The sequence below is a fragment of the Ovis aries genome, chromosome 25 (genome assembly GCF_016772045.2).
Source record: "Ovis aries strain OAR_USU_Benz2616 breed Rambouillet chromosome 25, ARS-UI_Ramb_v3.0, whole genome shotgun sequence".
Lineage (NCBI taxonomy): Eukaryota > Metazoa > Chordata > Mammalia > Artiodactyla > Bovidae > Ovis > Ovis aries.
The window spans coordinates 24,448,961-24,474,652 of NC_056078.1; the positions used below are offsets into that span (position 1 = coordinate 24,448,961).

At 39.0% G+C, this 25,692-nt stretch overlaps 1 protein-coding gene across 1 annotated transcript; it reads left to right on the forward strand.

Moving 5' to 3' along the window:
- Positions 1 to 1,334: 1,334 nt before the first annotated feature.
- DDX21 (DExD-box helicase 21) lies at positions 1,335 to 24,258 on the forward strand. Its single transcript, NM_001276454.3, is given in 15 exon segments — positions 1,335 to 1,489; positions 3,521 to 3,964; positions 5,430 to 5,505; positions 6,246 to 6,424; positions 7,465 to 7,582; positions 12,614 to 12,799; positions 13,820 to 13,965; positions 14,671 to 14,820; positions 15,271 to 15,432; positions 16,632 to 16,751; positions 17,896 to 17,969; positions 20,197 to 20,356; positions 21,091 to 21,225; positions 23,333 to 23,377; positions 23,888 to 24,258. Coding segments are annotated over 15 exon segments (2,352 nt in total). The 5' UTR covers positions 1,335 to 1,402; the 3' UTR covers positions 24,158 to 24,258.
- The last annotated feature ends 1,434 nt before the right edge of the window (positions 24,259 to 25,692 follow it).

A 25,692-nucleotide genomic window follows, 5' to 3' on the forward strand; every position in this document is an offset into this window, starting at 1 on the left:
ATTCAGTTATATTGATACACATATATCTATTTTTTTCAGATTATTTTCTCATGGGTTATTACAAAATGTTGGGTATAGTTCCCCCTATCAGTTTAAATAGCTCTTATTTACTGTGTTCTGTGTGCCAGACAATGCTAACCCTTTTTCATCCATTATCTTAATTTTGTCAACCGATGAAGTATGTTTTGTTATCCCCATTATGCATAAGAAACTCAGATTCAGATTAAGAAATATGGCCCAAATCACAGAGCAAACGGTTCAGTTTTTCAAAGACAGGAAAGATTTCAACCCATTAAAAAAATGATTGTATGATGAAGCAGCTCCAAATTCTTTGCCTCACTAGTTCTTTACAGGAAGTTTAGCGATATTGGTCATGTCATTCAGTGGACCACTTTCCCTCAACAGCTTTAAGTAGTTTATGTCCAAATTCTGCAAGTCTAGGACCCCTGATATTTTCTAGTAGAAGTCTACATGGTTTGGGGACCCTTTCTACAGGTCCCAAGGCTGGTTTAAGTGCTTATTTATGCCTTCAAAACAACTGACACTTCGCCATCTCCCCCTAGTCTACAAAGCTTATTGAAGACAGACTTCTGTGCCGAATCCCAATCTTGATTCTCACACCTGACACGGTGAATGCTCAGCGGATATATGTTGAGCGCATGCATGCATGAATGACCAGACCCGCTTAACATCTAGTTCTTATCCAGGCTTGTGAGTCTGGGCGTCTCCTTTCAAGGGTCGAAGTTTCCACAAGATGATTACACATCACGCGCGTTTGCGCGTGAAAGGACCTTACAAACGCGAGCAATCTGATACAAAGCACTGAAGAGGCGCCACTCAAAAGCAACTTCAAATCTTCATTTATCAGGCCGGGGCTAGCGAGAATCTGGGCAGTGTTCGAACGAGAATAAAATCAACCTTTGTGATTCCTGCTGCTGCTGCTGCTAAGTCGCTTCAGTCGTGTCCGACTCTGTGCGACCCCATAGACGGCAGCCCACCAGGCTCCCCCGGCCCTGGGATTCTCCAGGCAAGAACACTGGAGTGGGTTGCCATTTCCTTCTCCAATGCATGAGAGTGAAAAGTGAAAGGGAAGTCTCTCAGTCGTGTCCGACTCCCAGCGACCCCATGGACTGCAGCCCACCAGGCTCCTCCGTCCATGGGATTCCTACCCTTCTATAGAAGCCGTCTAGTCTAGGCGCCATAAGCAGTTAAGTCACAGAGTCCTCCGGATGTGAGAGGCAGCTACTTGGATAATACCACCGACGCCCTCGCTTCCCGGTATATTCCGCTTCCGCTTTACTACAGGAAGTGACGAAAGCTGGGTGGGCTGTAGCGGCAGCGTTTTCTCTTCCTCTCCACGCGGTAGACGAGAGTGGTCGGCCTACACAGCTTGTGCTGAGTGATGCCGGGGAAACTTCTTAGTGACGCGGATTTGGAGTCAGACGCAGCCGTGGCAAAAGTGGAGATGCCGCGAAAACAAAATGAGAAGGTACCACTGAGGGCCGAGGGACTTGGGACCAGGCAAGACGAGGGCCCGGGGGCTAAGAATAGGAGCCCGGGCCGGGGAACAAGGCGCGCGGCGCGGACCCTGCCCGGCCGGAGACCCGCGTGGGTTTCGGGGATGGTCGGTGCTCTCCACGGGCGATGTGCGCGTTGCCGAGAAGTCCGGGCAGGTGGGAACTAGTGAGCCGGCCGGTGTCCCACGTGGTCCCAGAGTCTGGACGTCCGACACCTGGTCACCGTTAGGCCCCACATTTTGGCCGAGACTCAGACCTCCCGGCATGAGAGTGCGCGGAGGGAATTGTAAGTCAAAAGAGGGAACAGCGTTTCCTCCTGAAGTGGCGCAGCCAGAAACCCATCCATCTGCACACGTGGGTGGCGTCCGTCGTGACATTTTTTACCCTAGTGGTGGGAATATAGTTTTCCGGAAAACGGCCCTTAGACGAAAAAGTAGTTCAGTTTGTCTTAATGTTTGTTGGCCAGATTTCCCGTGGAAATGTAGACGTGTTGTGCTGACTGCACACCGTGTTTTTTTTTTTTTTTTATATAGGCTAGCAATGTGCGGTAGTCTTAAGTTACCTCGATAGCTGTCTGCTTCCTTCCTGTTACTTCCTTAGAAAGCGATTTAACTTGTGACTGATTCTCTGTTCTGAGGTAAGGTCAGAGAGAACAGATTGTCCCTAGGAACTTGTGTTGTTCATGACTTAGAATTTCCTGCTGTTTCTGGGTCTTTTTAATGGGAGAGTTTCGCCAGCAGCAATATTTTGGTGTTGTAGGAAGCGGAGGTAGCAGAGACTTGTCCCCAAGGGGAGGAAGTAGTCCTGGTTTCCTTGCCTTGCATCGGCCAGCCTATTCAGTTGTGGGATGCTGAAGTTAGAAAGGACACGACCAGCAAACTCCACTGCATTCCAAAGCAGTCCACAGGGACTGAAAATCCGCTCCCTTTGGTGGAACAAAGGGATGATAGAATTGAAGTCTTCAGATGGAGTGGACCAGATTGATTTTCAGATGTCTGAAGGATAGGTCATGTGAGAGAGATTACTGAGAGTTTACTGTTCATCCACGATTTAAGAGCAGAGGCCAAGCCTGAAGTTTTTTGGAGGCAGATTTCAGCTCAATAAAATAGTACCCATATTTCTTGCCTTGGCCTGAGGCTCTGCCACAGAGGTTTTAACAGAAGGTAAAACACATTTTCACTAAGTTTTCAGAAATATGAAAAGTTGGAGGTGGTCAGACATTTCAACTCGGAACTGTAATCTAGTTTGGTTTTGAGGTTTCCCTTGTTCCATTTACTTGTGACTTGTGCTCTCTGTTTTTCCCTTTAAGTTAGGTATATCTTTTTTACGCATGAGGTGATAGATTGGGTTTTTACAACTTTTTGGTTCATAAAGTGTCTGTATGTAAATTTCTTTCCATTTGTGAGAAAAGCAAGGCAGAGATTATGAATCTCTTTTTTACCTGTAGGTGGCTTCAAGCAGAGAAAGAAATCTGCTTAATATCATCTATCTGTGGACATACCTGCTCGTATTAACTTAATCAAGTTAAATTCAGTAAAATTGTTCTTGATCACTTCCTGTCGTTTGTGGTTTATTTATTTTTTTGGTAATATAATTTTATTGGGCTTTTTAAAAAAATTTTATTTTTACTTTATTTTACTTTACAATACTGTATTGCTTTTGTCGTTTGTGGTTTAGAACATGTTGGAGAATCCTGTGAGCCATTCCAAGTCCCTTGTAAAAATTGGACTGTACAGCTTGTACAATTGAATAGTTACCAAGTAGCATTCTCTTCCAAGCTAATGAAGTTATTGGTATATTATTCTCTCCATGTTAGCCAAGAAACAGTATTAAAAAATATACTGCTTGATTTTTGCCTTAGTGCAAGGTGGAAGTACACATGTTGAAAAATGCCTCAAAATTGTATTTTTCATAATTATGTGATCTTGAAATAATGCATAATTGATATATTATGCAGCTGTATCAGTGCTTTGCTCAGCATTTGCATTGTCTTTATTTTTTAGAAAGGTAAGAAAGAGAAGCCAAAATCTAGTAAGACTGAAGAGGCAACAGAAGAAAAAGAAGAAATTATTTCTTCCAAAGCTAAAAAGGTTAAAAAGAAAGTAGAGACTTCTGAGGTTGACGTGAATTCTCCTAAATCTAAAAATGCAAAAAAGAAAGAAGAGCCATCTCAAGATGACATTATTTCTCCTAAAACCAAAAGTTCGAAAAAATCAAAGGAGCCCTGTGAAAAGACAGTTTCTCCTAAAACCAAAAAAGCTATAAAAAATGAAGAGCCTTCTGAGGAAGAATTGGGTGCTCCTAAGCCCAAAAAGATGAAGAAAGAAAAAGAAATAAATGGAGAAATTCAAGAGAAAAGCCCCAACCTCAAGAATGGATTCCCTGACTCTGAACCTGACTCCAACTCCAAGGAAGCTGCCAGTGAAGAAAACAGTGAGTTAGAGCAGGTGAAGTTGCATTTTAATATGTAGAATGTATCTTTTGATGTTGATTCAGTTAAGTATATAATTGTTACACATAGTGCTTAATAATGGGAGGAAATTGGATGTGTCCGCACTTCATAGCGCCTCTCTTGAGGTGCAGGGTGAGTATTTTAAAAACTGCAGTGTCAGAATGCCTCTTTTGCAACTAAGCAAGGTTTAAGTTTAGAGAATGTCTTCTCTCCACACTTGATCTGCTTATTTTCAAGTCAGAAATCAACAGGAGGTATATAGTTATGCGTATGTACTCCAGCATCCCTCTGAGGGTTTCACCTAGTGAATCATGATTAAGTGGAACCACTGAAAAGGTGCTTGCTTGATTGCACAAGTCTTCTTGCTTAGGTCATTAACTAACTTGAGATGGAATACGATGCTTAAATGTCCTTTTGGAAGCTAATACTGTTATCTTTCAGAAGCTCAATCATCAAAGAAAATTGCTAAATCTAGTAAATTTCTCTTTGCCGTAGGGATGTAATCAAGATTAAAAAATTTTTCCTGATTATAAAAAACATATACAGCTATTTTTTTGTCATTATGATTTTATCAATATCGTATCTTGCCTTTTCCTAGGTTACCTATATTTTTATTTTTTAAACAATTTTATTTATGACTGTGCTGAGTCTTTGTTGCTCCATGAACTACTCTTGGATGGCGCACCTGGGCTTCTTATTGTGGTGGCTTCTCTTGTTGGGGAGCACGGGCTTTAAGACTTGTGGGTTTTAGTAGTTACGGCACTTGGGCTCAGTAGTTGCAGCTCCCAGGCTCCAGAGCACAGGCTCAGTAGTTGTGGTGCATGGGCTTAGTTGCTCCGTGGCTTGTGGGATCTTTCCTGACTGGGGATTGAATTTATGGCTCCTGCGTTGGCAAGTGGATTGTTTACCGCTAAGCCACCAGGGAAGCCCATTGCCTGTATTTTTATATAGGCATTTTCCTTACTTTTAAATATTAAATATTTTTAGTAGTTATATCCATCATATAGATGTTTAGAAATTCACTTAATTATTCAATTGTTGGACATTCAGATTTTTCACTATCACATAGTGCCAGTGTAATCATTTCTCATAAATGCTTATCCCTTATTTTCTGTGGATATATGAAAGATTTTGCTATGGGAAGTGGTTAATAACCTGTTCACCAGTGTACTGTTGATTTGGAATAACTGGAAAAGTTCTTAGTTGAGGCTGACTCTGCTTTCACTAGCCATATGTGGTATATCTGTACTGTATATATTTGCCGCAGAATTTTCTTCTGTTAGGGTTTTATAGATTACTGTCATCTTTATCCTTTTCAAATCTTGATTTACTTACCAGAGTATCTGTGCCTTTTTGGTTGATTTAGAAGAAATGTTTTAGAATAATTTCTTAGGAGGCTTCCTGTATTTAACCTTTAGGGATAAAGTTACTGATTCTTTCTGTGGCCCTTTATTTGATAGGAAATGACTGTGGAGCAAAAAGAAGGAGCTTTCTCTAATTTTCCCATATCTGAAGAAACTATTAAACTTCTTAAAGGTAATATTCTTGGAAATATTGTATAACGTTATTTGGAAGCACGTTACTGGTTTTGTTGTGATAAACTGGGACATGTTCTTATTGGAGGACAATATACGCAGCCATATAATGAAGTAGGTCTGTATATTTGGTAAAGGACTAAACTAGTGATGGCCTTTACTGCCTCTTAAACGAATGATTAAAATTTATTCAATATATTCAAAAAATAAAAAATACATTATGTATATTCAGAGGTATAATGACTGATATGGTGTTGGTGCAATTAAATAGTTGATGCCATGTTGGTATTTTCTTTTTTACCCTCTTGCACTTCTTGAGGTATCTCTAGGTTAATGATACTAGCCTGACTCAGAACTCAGGTTAGTATTGTGCCTATGAACCAAGTAGAAAGTCACAGATGCTCAACTTAGGTGTTTTCTGAATCAGGTATGGTGCAGTCAAGATAGCAAAATGCCTGATTTTGGGGCTTATATTGGCCTGTGGATGAGATTTCATGACAAGGGGCTTCATCTTTTAAGATAATTATTTACTGTACTCTGGTGCTTTAAAGTTTATTGATATTTTTTGGTCAAGAAGATTCTTCATTGCCAGAATATATTTGAACTTAACTTTATAGATATGACCAGAATGTAGAATTCTAGAATTCTGCAGGATCAGAAGCCTGACTATGCTTTCATCTTCCAGTATGACTGAGGCTTTAAGAACTGCGCAGTCAGGTAACATGGCTCATTTATTCACAGCCCGTGGGGTGACCTTCCTGTTTCCTATACAAGCAAAGACGTTTCACCATGTCTATAGTGGAAAGGATTTGATTGCACAGGCGCGGACAGGAACTGGAAAGACATTCTCCTTTGCGATCCCTTTGGTTGAGAAACTTCTTGGAGAACTGCAAGACCGGAAGAGAGGGCGTGCCCCTCAGGTAAGTATCTTTAACACAGTCTTTAGAGTTTACAGGTTCCAAGTCCGCACAGAAAAGAGACATTGCTTGGACTTCACTTATATATCCCTTTGTTTTGTTTTGAGTTCTTAAGATCTTTTTTACTAGAGATCTTTATCTGAAGATGTAAATCAGGATAATTCTTTTAAGACTGTTGACTGCAAATCTTATGTATTTAATTAAATATTGTAATTTGTTCCATGGTAATGATCACCTCTATTATTAATGCTTATATATTTCTTTAAGACTTTTAGGTGTCCCTGGGGCTCAAGGGTTTTGTCAAGTGTCTGCATTTTTGCCTAAAATGGGGAAAGCATGTTTAATAGAGATGTCTGAATAGGAAGGAGTATTTGATGTGAGGAGGCCAAGCCCTCTGATCTAGATGGTGCTTACTGAGCTCATTTCTAAAGAACTTGGCATCCAGACCTTGACCTCCTTGAAATGCCTGTGTTGTCACCTTGGCTTTGGGTTGTTGTACCTGACTTTTTGGCCTCACCTCATTCACGGGCTTTCCAGTATCCATGCCCCCTCCTCATTAATTCATTTGTTTACTGTTATTTGTCTGTAATTTCAGCAGCTGTAACAATAAATTATTCTAGCACCTGGAATAGTGCCTGGTATATAATGGATGTTCAGTAAATACCTGTTGAATGGATGTATTAGGTTGTTCTTAACTCATATTTGTTTTCATGCTGTTAACCCTATTTGAGGGTCTGTTGTGGTCTTGTGTTTCCTGTCATGATTCAAAGCCCTTCACCATATTGGTCTGCTCTTACTCTTCTGACTTCCATTCTACTTCCATTTCACTGTAGTGTGGAGATTTCAGACTATAGATTTTGTATCCTGGCTACCTGAATTTAAATCTAGGCTCTACCTTTTGGTTTGGTAGAAATCTGTTGTGTGTTATTGTAGGTATTATTATAGATATTTTGAAAGTAATTGTTAGGATGACTCGAACCTCTTGGTGCCCTGGAAATTTGTGAAAATATACTTTGGATTCCATTATTTGTTTTTCTTTTCAGGTACTGGTTCTTGCACCCACAAGGGAGTTGGCAAGTCAAGTAAGCAGAGACTTCAGTGACATCACAAAAAAGCTGGCAGTGGCTTGTTTTTATGGTGGAACTCCCTATGGAGGACAAAGTAAGTTAATCCACAAGTGAGGAAAAGAAAATGCCATCTACTTTTAAGATGACCTGATTGAATTTCTTCTGACTGACATCTGTCTTTTCCTACCTGATTTAGTCATTTATGGTGGTTTTCTTTTGTCTTTTTTTTCTTCCTTTATTTTTTGGTCATGTTATGTGGCTTGCAGGATGTCAGTTCCCCAACCAGGGATTGACCGTGGGCCATGGCAGTGAACGTGCTTAATCCTAACCACTAGACCACCAGGGAGCTCTCTCTTTTGCCATTATTGTTTAAAGATGGTCAGGCACACGGTCCTGCCTGATGATGTGTCAAACCTGTATATGGATCTTAGGACTTTTGTTATTATTTATCTGTGTTTATCTAAAGACTGCAGTAATGCCTGACTGAGCCTAAGAGGACAGAGTCCAGGAACTAGAAAGTCAGAATTCAAGGTTATTCTTTTTAATCTGTCAAGGACCTTGGGTCTTTGCCTCTTTTTACTGAAGGCAGCCTTTCCTTTTTCTGGTGCCAAGGGCCATATGTGTCCCCTCCTATAATATTCCATCATTTCCCAATTTAAGACCTAGAAACTTTGTTTTGTAGATCAGATACATAATTCAAGAAGGGACTTAAGCATTTTGAAAGTCTTCATATTGGACAGATGAATGAGTAAAGATATGGTCATACATACAATGGAATACTACTCAGCCATAAAAAGAATGAAATAATGTCAGTTGCAGCAAGATGGATGAATCTAGAGATTATCATACTAAATAACTCAGGCAGAGAAAGACAAATATATGGTATCACTTATATATGGAGTCTAAAAAAATGAAACAAGTGAACGTATTTACAAAACAGAAACAGACTCTCAGACTTAGAAAACAAACTCATATTTGTGAATTCCCTGGTGGTCCCATGGTTGGGACTCAGTACTTTCACTGCCAGGGCCCCAGTTTGGTCCCTGATCAGGAAACTAAGATCCTGCAAGCCACACAGCCCAATCCAGCCCCTAGCCTCCATTCCCTGGGACCCCAAAAAGGAAGAAAGCAAACTTATGTTATCAAAAGGGGAAAGGTGGCAGGGTTGGAGGGTGGGAACTAAGTTAGGAGGTTGGGATTAACATCTGCACGCTTCTAGAAATGAAACGTAATCAACAAGGTGCTCCAGTATAGTACAGGAAACTCCATACTCTGTGATAACCTGTATATGAAAAGAATCTGAAAAAGAATAGATATATGTATATGTATAACTGAATCACATTGCTATCTATCTGATACTAAAACAACATTGTAAATCAGCTGTTGTTCAGTTACTAAGTTGTGTCTGACTCTCTCTGACCTTGTGGACTATAGCCTGCCAGTCTCCTCTGTCCATGGGGTTTTCTAGGCAAGACTACTGGAGCAGGTTGCCATTTCCTTCTCCAGGTGATTTTCCCAACACAGAGATGGAATCCATTGGCAGGTGGATCTCCTTCGTTGGCAGGTAGATCCTTTACTGCTGAGCCACCAGTTTAGTTCAGTTCAGTTCAGTCGCTCAGTCGTGTCCGACTCTTTGTGACCCCATGAATCGCAGCACACCAGGCCTCCCTGTCCATCACCAACTCCCGGAGTTCACTCAGACTCACATCCATCGAGTCCGTGATGCCATCCAGCCATCCCATCCTCGGTCATCCCCTTCTCCTCCTGCCCTCAATCCCTCCCAGCATCAGAGTCTTTTCCAGTGAGTCAACTCTTCGCATGGGGTGGCCAAAGTACTGGAGTTTCAGCTTTGACATCATTCCTTCCAAAGAAATTCCAGGGTTGATCTCCTTCAGAATGGACTGGCTGGATCTCCTTGCAGTCCAAGGGACTCTCAAGAATCTTCTCCAACACCACAGTTCAAAAGCATCAATTCTTCGGTGCTCAGCCTTCTTCACAGTCCAGCTCTCACATCCATACATGACCACAGGAAAAACCATAGCCTTGACTAGACAGACCTTGGTCGGCAAAGTAATGTCTCTGCTTTTGAATATACTATCTAGGTTGGTCATAACTTTTCTTCCAAGGAGTAAGCGTCTTTGAATTTCATGGCTGCAGTCACCATCTGCAGTGATTTTGGAGCCCCCAAAAATAAAGTCTAACAGTGTTTCTACTGTTTCCCCATCTATTTCCCATGAAGTGATGGGACTGGATGCCCTGATCTTTGTTTTCTGAATGTTGAGCTTTAAGCCAACTTTTTCACTCTCTTTCACTTTCATCAAGAGGCTTTTTATTTCCTCTTCACTTTCTGCCATAAGGGTGGTGTCATCTGCATATCTGAGTTTATTGATATTTCTCCTGGCAATCTTGATTCCAGCTTGTGTTTCTTCCAGTCCAGCGTTTCTCATGATGTACTCTGCATATACGTTAAATAAGCAGGGTGACAATATACAGCCTTGACGTACTCCTTTTCCTATTTGGAACCAGTCTGTTGTTCCATATCCAGTTCTAACTGTTGCTTCCTGACCTGCATACAGATTTCTCAAGAGGCAGGTCAGGTGGTCTGGTATGCCCATCTCTCTCAGAATTTTCCACAGTTTATTGTGATCCATACAGTCAAAGGCTTTGACATAGTCAATAAAGCAGAAATCGATGTTTTTCTGGAACCCTCTTGCTTTTTCCATGATCCAGCAGATGTTGGCAATTTGATCTCTGGATATGTATATCAATAAGGAAAAGATTAAAGATGAAACAGAGAGCATTAATGTTTCACATAAGAAAGTGGATTGTAATATATGAAATAAAATTCAGTTTCATTCACAATTAGAGATGTAAATTGAAATTATAATGAGTATTTCACCTGTTAGACTATCAAAGGATAAAAGATAGTTTGACAATTCCTTGATGAGAAAACAGGCATATTCTTTGACTACTAGAGAATTAAACCACCTCTTTAAATTGGAATACATAAACCCTTTTACTCAATAATTCTACTGATAGGAATTTATCCTACTGATATGATAACCATGTAGCCAAAGAGCTACTTAAGGTCCCTGACAGCAACTTAAGGTCTCTGAGTTAAGTTGAGTTGACTGAAGAGTTCACAATTTTACAGTGGTACAAAAGTGATACATATTCAATAGCAACTATACTTTGAATTTCTTTTTTTTCCTGGGCTAGTGAAATGCAATATACTCTCTCAGGATGCTGGGCAGTGGCAGCGTACTCCAATATAAAATAAAAATTTACAAATAATATAAAAAATGACAAAAGAAGTCTTAGTATTGGCACACAAGGCTTGTGATTATCTCTTTTCGGCTTTGGTGGAACTAACATAGGTTTTGGCATCAGAATGGCCTGGGTTTGCCTCTAACCTCTGCTCACAGAGTACCTGAGTGATTTTTCAGTTTAAGTCGCTGGATTTTTCTGCACTTTAGTTTATTTATGTAGGATTGCTAAACTCACCCTGAAGTGTTGTGAGGATGAAATTGGGTAAGTATGTCAAGAACCTAGCAGTAGATTCCTCAACTGCAGTAACAACTCAATAGAAAGTTACATCCAGATAACTAATAAGAACCTACTGTATATAGCACAGGGAACACTGCTGTACACCTGAAACTAACACAACATTGTAAATCAACTATACAGCAATAAAAATTAATTTTCAAAAACAGGATAGAAACAAAGTTGTATCATTACCATCTCACCCCAGTTACATTGAACCCCACTTTTCTGAACATCTCTGCACTTTCTTACAATACTTGCCCATCTATCCTGTCATTCTTCCTGTATCTGCTTGCCTGTGTTGTTCACTTGCTCAGTCATATCTGACTCTTTGTGACCCATGGACTGCAGCATGCCAGGCTTCTCTATCCTTCACCATCTCCCAGAGCTTGCTCAGACTCAAGTCCATCAAGTTGGTGATGCCATCCAGCCATCTTATCCTCTGTCGTCCCCTTCTCTTGCCTTCAGTCTTTCCCAGCATCAGGGATATTTTGAGTGAGTTGGCTCTTTGTGACAGGTGGCCAAAGTATTGGAGCTTCAGGATCAGTCCTTCCAATGAATATTCAGGATTGACTTCATATAGGATTGACTCATTTGATCTCCTTGCAGTCTAAGGGCCTCTCAAAGGTCTTCTCCAACACCACAGTTCAAAAGCATCAATTCTTTGGTGCTCAGCCTTCTTTATGGTCCAGCTCTCACATCGATACATGACTACTGGAAAAGCCATAGCTTTGACTAGTGAGACCTTTGTGGGTCTCACTTGACTTTGTGAGCCAAGTAATATCTATGTTTTTTAATATACTGTCTAGGTTTGTCATAGCTTTTCTTTCAAGGAGCAAGCTTCTTTTAATTTCATGGCTGCAGTCACCATCTGCAGTGATTTTAGAGCCCAAGAAAAAGTGTTACTGTTTCCATGGTTTCCTCATCTATTTGCCATGAAATGATGGGACCGGATGCTGTGATGTTAGTTTTTTGAATGTTGAGTTTTAAGCCAGCTTCTTCACTTTCCTCTTTCACCTTCATCAAGAGGCTCTTTAGTTCCTTTTCACTTTCTGCCGTAAGTGTGGTGTCATCTGCATATCTGAGGTTATTGATATCCTGGCATTCTTGCCTATAGGAAGTTATTATTTTTAAGATACTTGTTTTCACTTTTTGAAATATTGACACCCGCCACTAATAAAGGAAATAATCTCTTTCCGGGTGCTACCATCCCTCATTGGAGCATTTTTTTTGTTACGTCAGGTAGTACACTGGACTGCCACTCTATTTTTTTCCATCCCACTAGGTGTGGTATGTGGGGTCTTAAGTTCCCCGACTGAGATTGAACCCGTGCCCCCTGCATTGAGAGGGGAGTTTTAACCACTGGACTGCAAGGAAAGTCTTGGACTGTCATTTCTTACATATTTCCCCAGTAGGTCAAGGAGTGCTTCGAGTGTCTCTATCTAAAGTACTTGGCATAGTACCTTGTATTAATACCTGTAGTTAATAAATACTTTAAAATAAAAAATATATCAAATTGGTGTTTCAGATTAATAAAAGGACTTAAAAATCCAGCATATCTCATCATTGGTGTTCTTTACAGTTGAACGCATGAAGAATGGGATCGATATCCTGGTTGGGACACCAGGTCGTATCAAAGACCACCTGCAGAATGGCAAGCTAGATCTCACCAAACTTAAGCATGTTGTCCTGGATGAAGTTGACCAGATGTTGGATATGGGCTTTGCTGATCAAGTGGAAGAGATTTTATGTGTAGCATACAAGAAAGGTAAATTCCACATTCAAGAACTGGCATAAGGGATTGGAGGAAGGGTAGTGATTAAGTAGTCTTCTGAAAGTTAAATGAAGCCTTAGGAAGTTGGCAGGAAATTTCCATGATTTGCACATAATTACAATAGGGAAAATTTGGGAAAACAAGAGAAGCCAGCTTGGTGTACTTTGTTTTTGGTTTATTCCTCATTTGTGCTATTGTGTGTGTATGTTAACGGCAGTCATACTGTACATGTAAAACTCCATGAACTATTTGTGCCATGATAATCTATCTATATATTTTAATTTTTACATAATATAAATCTGCTGATAGGCATTTTTATGTAGACAGCTTACTTCAAACGACAATATTCAAAATTAGTTCTTAAGGATAGATTTCCACAAAGGAGATCTGATTTGAAAGGTATAAATAGTTCATGTTCCTCAATATACAGTGTCAGGTTGCTCTCAGAAGGGTTCTGTCAGTTATGCTACCATTTGAACTATAGGAAAATGCAGTGGTATTCTAAGAGCAAACATTGAGTGGTATTCTAAGAGCAAAAAAATTGAGGTTGGGGAGTTACTTTTAGTGTCTAACCTCAAAAAATGAATAAACTATAGAGTTCTAACCTCCAAATGTTGAGGGAATGCTTGGGAGAATAGAAGAGTACAGAATCTGTTGTGTTGACTACAGGTTATTTAGTGACTTAAATTCATTGGTTATTGGACCTGTTTAATTGGTGTTATCCATTTAGTAGGTCTCATTAGAAAGGACAGATTTCCCTCATGGTTCATAAGGGACAATGGTTAGAAAGCAAAATAACTTTAAAGTTCTCTGGGTATTTCAAGAATCCTTTACTTAAATTATTAAGGCAATATTTCTTTGCCCACTGGGAACCTTGATGTCTTTAATTTTTATGTTCTCAGTGCCTGGCTTGGTGTCAGAAGTGTTTCTTGTAGAATGTTGGATGGACCCTGGAAAAATTGGAAGGCTATGTAGGCTATTTTGAATTCATACTTTTTTTTTTCCCCCTCAAAGATTCAGAAGACAATCCCCAAACATTGCTTTTTTCTGCAACTTGCCCCTATTGGGTGTTTAATGTTGCTAAGAAATACATGAAATCTACATATGAACAAGTGGACCTGATTGGTAAAAAGACACAGAAAACAGCGATAACTGTAGAGGTAAATGATTCATTCATTTGTTGGCGTTAGTTACAAATAATTATGTTTCTCCCTATCTGATTGTATTTAGACTGCAAATACAAACTCCTTTTCCCGATAAGTACTAAATCTATGTGAAAAGCCAAGTAAAGTTATGTTCCTAATCGAGTGGTAAATGGTATCTGTGTTTTTTCTAAATTTCATCATCTGGTAGCCTGATTGAAGAGTCTTTTGGAACTTTATATAAATTAGTAAGTGGAATGACATTACACGTTGAGTTTATACATTAGAGGGCAACAGAACCCTAGTGTTGGTGTTGAAGCTGTTTTTTCCTTAGGGTCCGGTACCTAGTGGAATTTATTGCATCCAAGCAACAGAACTGTACGGAAGCTGACTACCGATTGCATGTTTAAGTGGATGAAAGAACAGAACACACAGAGGCTTTCCTGCTGTCTGATATTTGGTTTCTTGTGGGAATTTAGGAACAGCATTTCTTTCTTACATTTTCTGGGTTAGGTCAAAAAATGGATAAAGAAGCCGGATACTCTTTGGTGAAAGGGAAAAGGCTCTCTACTTTAGTTGTTTAGTTTTTTCCCCCTCTAAACAGTGGTGGTGGAAGTTTTCTGTAGTCAGGCTTAAACAATTTTAGTATCATTAGACTTGGGCAGATGATTTTAGATTCTAGTGGGGCTTTACTGAATAATCTTTTTTCTCCTCTTTCCTAAGCATCTGGCTATCAAGTGCCACTGGACTCAGAGGGCAGCAGTTATTGGAGACGTGATCCGAGTTTACAGTGGTTTTCAAGGGCGTACTATCATATTTTGTGAAACAAAGAAAGAAGCCCAGGAGTTGTCACAGAATGTGGCTATAAGACAGGTTGGTCTTTACCCTCTCTTCGCATAAGGAGACAGCATCTTTCAATTAATAGAGTATACATCTTAGAGTTCATGTGATTTGCCCATCTTATCTCATAGATGAAGAAAGCGTGGCTCAAACCCAGGGTTACTGTGATGAATATTTGATCGCTCATATTTGGTGTGGTTGAATAGTAAAGGACAGGGAAGCCTGGCATGCTACAGTTCATGGGTTTGCAAAGAGTCAGACATGACTTAGTGACTGAATGACAACAAATAGTTGAATACAGTTGATTTAATGACCACCATTGAAAATTTGAGACTTGTCCGTGGAAGGCATATTTTCCACTTTGTATTATTTTCAGCAGAGGTGTCACCAAAATGTGAATGTCTTTATAGGCCAAATTGGTGATTTTAAAAGTACTTGCATTGTATGATCTGGTATTCTTAAGTGAGCTTGTTTCTTTGGCAGGATGCCCAGTCATTACACGGAGACATTCCACAGAAGCAAAGGGAAATCACCCTGAAAGGTTTTAGAAATGGTGATTTTGGAGTTTTGGTTGCAACCAATGTTGCTGCACGTGGGCTAGACATCCCCGAGGTTGATCTGGTTGTTCAAAGTTCTCCACCAAAGGTAAGGGATTTACAGTTAGATGTTTTTCCCCTCAGTTAGTAATTCATCTTGGATAAACTTCGCTGGCTACGATACTTCTACTGTGCAGAGCTACACTTAGCTTTTATTTTGTTGTTTCTTTTGGGTGTTAAAACAAATTGAAAGTTGTATTGCTTCTCTTCAGATGATTAATGATAGCTTTCTTTGGGGTGTTAGGTTGCTAAGGGTGATTTTAAAATGAACCTGTCATATGTCCCCATCTCTCTCAGAACTGACAGTGTGGTGAGTGGGCAGAGGTTGGAAAGATAGTTTCTGGTCAGAGCATTGTCCTGAAAGGTTACTGGATGGGGGTAGTGCAATTTTGAACTGGACTTTGAAGTTGGTAAGGCTTAGATGGTGTGGTGGTAGGGTAGATAAACTTGAGAGCTAGAGAATAGAGAAGCAAGAAAGGCCTGTAGTTTACAACTTCTGGTTAAAACTCCTTGGGTGATGGGAACTTCCCAAAGAGGTCCTTGATGAACAGTTTATATAATGTGGACACTTACATAAAAGTTAGTCTGAAGGAGCTTGTTCCCATCACTTCAGGCATGAAGACCCCATTACCTCCAAATTTGACAAATCCCTCAGGATTAATATTCACAGTGATGGAAAAATACATTACTACAAAGTCACCATTTCTTACACAGGATGTCCCATAAGTGTGCAGCATAGACCTTATTTAAATAAGCCGGTATACCTGCACTATCTGGTATGAGCACCACAGGCACGTGGAGCTGTTCAGTACTTGAAATGCAACTAGTCTTAATTGACTTGTATGTGCTACAAGTATGAAATACACATTGGATTTTTTAAATATTTAAACTTTCTATTATGCACAGTAGTTTTGAAAGACTTGTGGGAAAAGAATGTATAATATCTCATTGATAACATGTTTTGTAGAAATAGTATACTGAAATGGTAAACTTTTGGATATAGTGGGTTAAATAAAATAATGCTTTTTTAAGAAAGCAGTACTTTTTGCAGATTTACCCACAGCATAGGGACGGACCACTGTTCTAGAGGTTTCAGAGTTTTTCATTTCCTAAAGTTGGAATGCAGAAGCGCCTCCTCCCTCACACCATCCCCTCTCGGCCCAGGTCTGCCGCCACACGTGGCTCTGCATAGGCTCTCAGGAATCTTTCTTCATCGATCGCTGTCATTGACGTATTTTACTTCCATAGGATGTTGAATCCTACATTCATCGTTCTGGGCGAACAGGTAGAGCTGGGAGAACTGGGGTTTGCATCTGCTTTTACCAGCACAAAGAAGAATACCAGTTAGTCCAAGTGGAGCAAAAAGCGGTAAAACTTTTTTCTTAGCCTTCATTCAGCTAATGTTGAATTCCAAAGTCAGTCTTTGTCTCTTTATTCGGTTTTTATTAGCTTTATTTAAGTTTTATTTCTAAGCACGTAGCCATGACTGAAAGCTTGTTGTTACATATGTGTTTTATATATTGTCGTATCATTTAAAGCCTGTTTTGAATAACTTTGCATTTGAAAGCAGTGGCTTTGTCTTAATATTTATGATGAGAAGGGGTCTTTTTTTATTGAGATGTTTGAAAGACAGTTTTCTGACAGTGATGCACAATGAACACATCAGAAATATTTTAAGTGTAGGTTTAGGGGGTTACATGAAGTTTGGAGAATTGCTTGAAAACCATAAAAGACAAGACTGTCAAAAGGAGAAAATTTTTAATGGGAAAGAAGGCACTTTTCCTTGCAGAAGAATTTTATACTTTCTCCTATGATAGGTGGAGCTTTAATCACCTTCAGTGGATTTCACTTAGTTACCAGCTTGTAAAGAGCAGAGTGTGATTGGGGGTGAGGACTTTCTCCCCTGCGGAGGAGCACCACCTGGCCAGGTGATCGTGGTCAACATCAGTGATGGGCATGTGCCCTTGATATGATGTACTGAGATAGGCATTTACCTCTGGTCGTCTTCCTCTAAACCCATAACCCTAGTCTAACCCCTGTGTGAAAAACTGATATTCTCAAATTGAGGACATTCTACAAAATACTGACTAGCTAGCACACCTTGAAACTGTCAAGGTCATGAAAGACAAATTGTCGCAGATCAGAGAAGACCAAGAAGACACTGTTAACTAAATGTAGTGTGGTGTCCTTGGTCATATATCAACAGAAGAAAGGATATTAGAAAAACTAGTGAAATTTGAATGAAATCTGGGGTTCAGGTAATAGTGATGGAGCTATGTTGGTTTCTTAGTTCTGATAAATGTACCAAAGTAATAGATGCAGGTGGACAGGAACTCTGTGTACTATCTTTGCAACTTTTCTGTAAATCTAAAAACCTTTCTAAGATGAAAGTTTTGTTTTAAATAATTACCAAATATGTTTGGTAAGTATTAGAAAATTGGGGGCCTGCTGGTCTCAATAGGAATAATTGATGGCCATGTTGTACATTAAATTATGGTTCATTTCTCTGTAGGGAATTAAATTTAAACGAATAGGTGTTCCTTCTCCAACAGAGATAATAAAAGCTTCTAGCAAAGATGCCATCAGGTATGTTCTATACCACTGCTGTGGTTTTTTTTATGCTTACTCTATTTATTACATGTTATTGTGCATTAATGAAATTTAGATTAAAATATATTCTATTTAGTGTTTTAAACAATTTATAACCTGCTTGTTAAAAAAAACAGACTGTGCTGAAGTAAAATTGTATAAAATAAAAATTCTCATTTCTGCTCATCGTGCCCAATCCTGTTCACCAGAGGAAACCATTATTAATAGTTTGGTCGTGTTGGGCATTTTAAATAACTGTGTCTTAGATATGGTGTAGGTAAAAGTTATGGAAAATATCTAGATGGTAAGGATTAGATTAACAGTATCATTGGAGGTGCTACTTGCCTAAGGGCAAGAACATTCTTCATTATGTGCAGTTGTCCTACAAGTTGAAGAATACTTAATTTTTGTTGTTGTTGAACTATAGTTGATTTACTGTATTGTATTAGTTTTAGACTCCTATTAGTTTTAGACTCCTAATTTATCCCTTTTATCCCTCCCCTCTATTCCCCTTTAGTAACCATAAGTTTGTGCGTCTGTTTCCTTTTTGTAGATAGTTTCATTTGCATTATTTTTTTAGAGTCCACATATGAGTCATATCATATATTTGTCTTTCTCTGATTTCATTTATTATGATAATCTCTAGGTCATCCATGTTGTTGGAAATAGCAATACTTAATTCTTTTTTATGGCCGAATAGTATTCCCTTGTATGTATGTACCTCATCTTTATCCATTCATTGGTTGATGGACATTTAGGTTGCCTCCATATCTTAGCAATTGTGACTAGTGCTGCTATGAAATTTTTTCAAATTGGCGACCCCATTTTCTTTGGGTATATACTCAGGAGTGCAGTTGTAAGATCACATGGTAATTTAGTTCTAGTCTGTTGAGGAACCTCCATACTGTTGCCTATAGTGGCTGCACCAATTTACATTCCCATTAACAGTGTGCAAGAGCTCCCTTTTTTCCACATCCTCTCCAACATTTATTTGTGATCCTGTTGATAATAACCATTCTGACAGCTGTGGGGTGATGGTCCTTGTAGTTTTTCTTTTCCATTTTTCTGATGATAATGATACTGAGTGTTTTATCATGTGCTGGTTGGCCATGCATATGTCTTTGGAGAAGTGTCTGTTTGGGTCTTCTGCCCATTTTTTTGATTGGCAAGGATACTTAGCTGTTTAGCATCCCTGGCTGTGCAGTATATTCCTGAGGTTGAGTGTAGTGGCACCAAAAAGGTCCCAGTCATTTTTCAAATGTTTCCAAGTGGTGAGCTACATCCCCTGCTTAAGAACCAGAGTCTGAGCAACATTTTTACAGTGTTTTTCATAGTTACTATTATAAATGTGTGAGAAACTTAATTTAAAAAAGTTCATGATCAGAAGAAATGTTAACTATTAGCATACTAGTAGCTTAGGAAAGTTTTGCAAATGAAAAGAATTTCACTCATTACTTTTTCAAATTTAGCATGCTTTTCTTTATCCTACAGACAGGGTTTCCTGTGATGCCAGTTAAGAAAATTTGGGGTTAGATGGCCAGAAAGTTGAAAAGAGACCAAGATGCTAGTGGTACATGAGAAGGCCTCTAGAGCGGCAGCCTTGCCAAAAGAAGCTGCTTCATGCAGCCTTGTTCCTCCTTGTCTTGGGTGATCTCTTTCAATTTTGAGATGTGACATTTATTTATCACCAAGATAATAGTCATTTCCTAACAAATGTATAGTCTCATAAAGGTCTGATAAAACCTATTTGAGAGTTCTTTTATTTCAGAATGAGAATAGCTGTAGTATTTTCTAATTCTAAAAGTAACACATACTTAATTGTAAAAGTTTGTTATTTATTGATACATTTTTAATGGCAGTATGGCATGTCATTGTATCTGTTTTATGGCTTACTTAACCAGTCCATATTGCTGCACATTTTAAAATTATTTATATTCTTTCTGTAACAGTGTAATGATCATCTTTAAACTTGTCTTATTTATTGTTTTCTTGGATAAATTTTTCTTAGTTAGTTGGTAAATTAGAATTAGACACAATCAAAGGAGTGCATTTATTGCTACAGAAATGTGATAATTTTATTCACTACGTCAAAATGATGTTACACATGTGCAAGATTTGGTTTGAAAGATTTGATTTATCTCAAGATTGTACTGTCTTGAAAATGAAATCTGTCCACTTTGACTATCCTTTTTTCCTAACAAATCTACTTGCCATCAAACCACAGGCTCTTGGACTCTGTGCCTCCCACTGCGATCGGTCACTTCAAGCAGTCAGCTGAGAAGCTGATCGAGGAGAAGGGAGCTGTGGAAGCCCTGGCAGCAGCCCTGGCCCACATTTCCGGCGCGACGTCTGTAGACCAGCGCTCCTTGATCAACTCAGAGGCGGTAGGGGTCCCTGTCAAATTTCTGACACTTAGTGTCCCATTGAAACTTCTCAGTTGTTTTAACTTTTGCATGAAGGTTGATGCATATTAACAAATCCATAGAGACAGAAAGTTAGTTGTTGCAGTGTCTTACTGGAGGAGGGCTATGGCAGTGATTGCCGAGGGGAATGTGGGTTTTGGTGGGGTAAAGGGATACTGACGTATTCTGGAATTTTAAATACTGGTGATGATTGTAGATCTTGTGACTAAACCCCCTTGAATTGTATACTTTAAAATGCCAGATTTTATGGTATGTGCATCGTATGTCAATTTTTCTTAATCTTAAAAAAAAAAATCCAGTTATATAAACAATGTAAGTGCATATGATTCCTTTAGCCAGCATACCTAGAAACTTAAAAAGGTAGTGCTTTTCTTTTTTTTTTTAATTGATATTTTTGAGATAATTGTAGGTTCTAGTGAAATTGTAAGAGTTAATACAGAGAGATTCCTTGTACACTTGGCCAGTTTCCCACAGTGGTAACATTTTACAAAAGTGTAATATGATCTGGATACCAGTGCTAGCGCAATGCACCAGTCTTATTCAGAGCTTCTCAGTTTTACTTGTACTAAAATGGCAGGGTGGGAGGGGTATGTTTTTAGAAAGAACTTTCTCATAAATATTTTAGGAACATGAGGATGAGTGTTTATATCATGTACATTTGTTTTTGAGACTTTAATTTTGTTCCCTTTCCACAGGGCTTTGTGACCATGATCTTGCGGTGCTCAATTGAAATGCCAAACATTAGTTATGCTTGGAAAGAACTTAAAGAGCAGCTGGGTGAGGATATTGATTCCAAAGTGAAGGGAATGGTCTTTCTCAAAGGAAAGCAGGTAAGGCTGAGGCCTCTGTTGCAGCCTCCCCTTGGTTCAGTGGCTTCATGCTGGCAGTGAAACACTGTGTGGTAGCTTTTCCCTGTTCCGCGGGATGCTGCATATTTTCATTCTGTAGATAGTCTTCTCTGGGCAGTGTCTTCCGTGAGCCTCAGTTGCCACTTAGTCATTGACAACTGCCCCAGGTGTATCTAGCCTGAACTATCTGCATAAAGTGCCAGACTTGAAGACCCATCTACTTCCCTGACATCCCCACCTGGATGGGGTTTATTAAGCAACTTAATGCAGAAAATTATTCAAAATTGGATTAAAAATCTAAAATCTTGCCTTTTGAACCTAGTGTTCATTCTTCTGACCCCTGCCCTCAGTTAATGGCATAGACTGTTACAGCAATTCTCAAGTATTTTGCTCTAATGACCTTTTTACATTCTTAATAAATTGTTAGGGACACCAAAATGCTTTTGTTTATGTGGGTTATACCTATTGATATTTATGTATTAGAAATTAAGACTGAAATTCTAATAAAGCGTTAAGAATATGTTCTGTTAGTCATCAGACAACGATATCAACTATAATGTAGTGTCTTGAAAACCTTCTACCCTTAAGAGGATGAAGAGGACAGAAAACTTTGTAGTATTATAAAAATGTTTACTAGGTAGAATGCCTCAAAGATCTCAGGGTTCTAGTGGTTCATGGGCTATACTTGGAGAACTACTGACCTGGTAAACCAAATCAGGTTTATCTTCAACTCATTGCTTATCTGACCATGTTGTTTATCCTCTTAAGCAACTCCACATTTTCTGTGGGATAGAGTCCCAACTTTCACATGGGGATTCTTCATTAGCTGGCCCCTGTCCTCATTAGCAGCTTCCTTTCTGTCTCCTCACCACCAGAGCCCTCCAGTCCAACAATGCCAAGTACATGTTGCTTTCTTTCATCCTAGTGTATGCACAGTCCACTGTTTACAGAGTGTTTCTTATCTCCATGGTATTTTTTACGACTCGGCTTAGCCTTAAGTCTTTTTGAAACTTCCCCTGGCCAGATGGCAGAGTTGGGGGTACCTCTGTGTATACTTTAGCATTCTTTGAGTTTATTCATGTAACTTTTGCCTTGCTGTGCATGCGTACTGATTGAGAGTCTCAAGAACACTATGGCCGACTCAAGGGCCAAAATTATTTTCTAGATGTCTCTATACTGCAGTGAGTGCCTGGTATTGAATGATTAGTTAATATGTGAATGAAGATTCCCACAGGTGGCAAAATCCAACAGTACCTGATGCTATCTGTGGTTATAATTGGGTAAATTGTTAGTGAAATGGATGTTCCTCAAAATTTTGCAGTTAACAACAGCCTGGGGAGAGGAGTGTCTGTGTCACTTACGAGGGGAATTTGATTATTTTGTAGACACTGAGAAACAGGAGGACTTTTTTCTTCTGGTTTTTTTTTTTTTTTCTTTCTTTTTTTTTTGACTGCATCCAGTGGCTTATGGGATCTTAGTTCCTTGGCCAGGGATTGAGGACTTCTTAATTGGAAATGATGGCACTGCTTGTTAACGAAGATACTGTCCTGTATAGTATTCTTTTTTAAATACTTCCCATTGGAGCTTGAATTATAGAAACTAGAAAATGAACAATATAATTTATTTTTCTGCTTTTAGTTAGGTCATCCTGATTACAGGAAGGCAGTGTATTTTAATGGTTTTAAACCATAGGTTTTAGTTTAGAGCTATGCTTACCAGGTATTTAAAATTGCTCTTACCTGCTGTGGGACCTTAGACAAGTGAGTTAGCCTCATCAAGCCTTTGTTTTCTCAGCTATAAAATGTAGCTGATTGCTCTGTGAGGATTAGCACAGTGTAATAACCAAGAATGATCTCTAGTCAATTCTAAGTAGTCTTGAGTCCTTTCATAAATACCTCTGGCTTTTTGCTGTTGTTCTTTGGGGATGTATTGTGTTGGGCTTGGTCTAAGGTTTATCTAAAATGGTTTTTTTAAAAAAATCTTTTTGTTTGTCTTTTACATATTACCTAGTCTTTTGGAGTGTCTATTAATGTGCATTTTATAATTCTTGTCAAAATCTGGATTAACTTGCATTTGTTTTGATTTCTAGGGTGTTTGCTTTGATATCCCTACTGCATCAGTAACAGAAGTACAGGTATTCTTTTCTCTTAGATTTTGAAGTTAATGTATATCTAAACTGTAAAATGTTTGTTATTTGAAGCACAGAATAATAGGGAAACAACAGCTCTAGGCTCTAAAAGACCATTAAGAAGTAAATTTTACTACTTTTTCTGCTATTCTTTTTATATTGATTTCTTTACTCAGCCTTCCTGTTTTCCTGCTTTTGTTTACAACATTGTGAACAATATCCAGCTTTTATCTCCATGGATTTTACAGGGGGTTTATATCGACATTTTAAATTGCTATATCGTTATTCAGTACTGTCAGAAATATGTTTATACATGGTATATTTATATGTTTTACTACCTGACAGCTGAGGGTACTCATAGTGATACTTTATTTTTGACCAGTGATCTTTTAAGCACTTAGGTTATCAATCTAGTTTTTCATTAGAAAAAGGGTAAAAATATTGTCTTTCTCATGCCTTTTAAAACCAAATTCAGTAGAAATCACAGCAGGTAAAAACAGTACCTTCTCTCAACAGGGAAAGTGGCATGATTCACGGCGCTGGCAGCTTTCTGTGGCCACAGAGCAGCCAGAGCTAGAAGGTCCACGGGAAGGATATCGCAACTTCCGAGGACAGCGGGAAGGCAATCAAGGCTTCAGGGGACAGCGCGAGGGCAACCGAGGTGGCAGAGGACAGCGGGAAAGAAGTAGAAGCTTCAGAGGACAGCGATCAGGAGGTGGCAACAAAAGTAACAGATTCCAAAACAAAGGCCAGAAGCGGAGTTTTAATAAAGCATTTGGACAGTAACCTGAAGTAGAGGATTTATTTGGCAAAAACAGAACTATGTTCAGCAATGTGGAACTGAACATTATCTTTCATACAAAGTTAAAAGTATATTGTATTTCCTTCTTGACCACTTGCCCAGTCCACATCTCTTTGAAAGAGAAAAGCTTCATCTAAATTATTTCATCTGATTGATGACTATCATTTATAACTTTATTGCTACTTCCGTCTTGGGTATTCCTTTTGAGAAGGTGTATGGATTCATTACATATGCTAATGTATTGTTTATAGATTATAAGATAAAGTGAAGCATGTATCTGCTGATACTTTTTAAGTTGACCTGTCTTTATACTTAGCAATGTCTCTTAATAGTAGGCTTCAGATGGTGAAGACTGTCCTGCAATGCAGGATCCCGGGGTTGGGAAGATCCCCTGGAGAAGGAAATGGCAACCCACTCCAGTAATTTGCCTGGAGAATTCCATGAACAGAGGAGCCTGGCAGGCTATACAGTCCATGGGGTTGCAGAGTCAGGCATGACTGAGCAACTATCACTCACACTCATTCTTAATAGTGCCCTTCCTAAATACCATGGGGAATACAACAATTTCTAGAGAAGCACTTTGAGCACTCAAAGCTTTGTTTTCTAACTGGTATTCCTCAGCCACTTGCCCACCAATTACTTCTATGGTTCTAGCATATATCTTTTGAGAAATAATAGCAATGTTTGGAAGCACGGTTTCACACTTAACCGTGATTAATACAGTTTATGCCTGCATATGCTCTAGATTTGGAGGATGGTGATACATTTGATAGGAGATAGTATTTAGATTAGCCATTGTTATGTGCATTTTGATACATTTTTAGCTTCTCAATAAAAGGTGATTTCATGCCTCAGTGAATTCTTCACAGATTTTAAAAATAGTGTATATGTATAAATATAAGTATTTTACTAGAAAGCAAGTATCTTTAAGGAATTCCAGGTGTATAACATGGCCCCATAACTTTCTTCCTAAGTAAGGAGGCTAGATAAATGGTGCTTGATGATAATGTACTCCACCTCCTATTGGAAAATTAACATTATTTACCAAGAAGGAACTAGGGGAATAGGGGGCAGAGACTTGCATTGCTGAAGAGTCAAAAAAACCATTGAAAATATTTTCTACAGCAAGAAGGAAACATGTATATTGAGAGCAAAGAGAAGAACAAGTGAAGGTGCATGATAAAGCCTTTTTTTAAATGATGTTAGTCCTTCTAGTAACAGGCAAGCTGGGGATTTTAGGTGCAACGATCCAGTTTCATTTCTTAAAGCCTAGCTGATATAGCCACAGTATAGGATCTCTTCCTATTAGACTGCTACCTCATTGAAAGGTTGCAGCTACCTAGAGTTCTTTTTAAGAACAAACTATGGTTATTTTTAAGTTGCTTTGAGGGAACCAAAGAACCTAAAATAGCCCCTGGCCAGTATTGCTCTGAGGTCTCAAGTGTTATTTCTCTGAGAAACTTTGTACATGGTATAGGAGTTTAAGAGTAGCATTGTCTTCTTGCTTTAATTTCTGTAC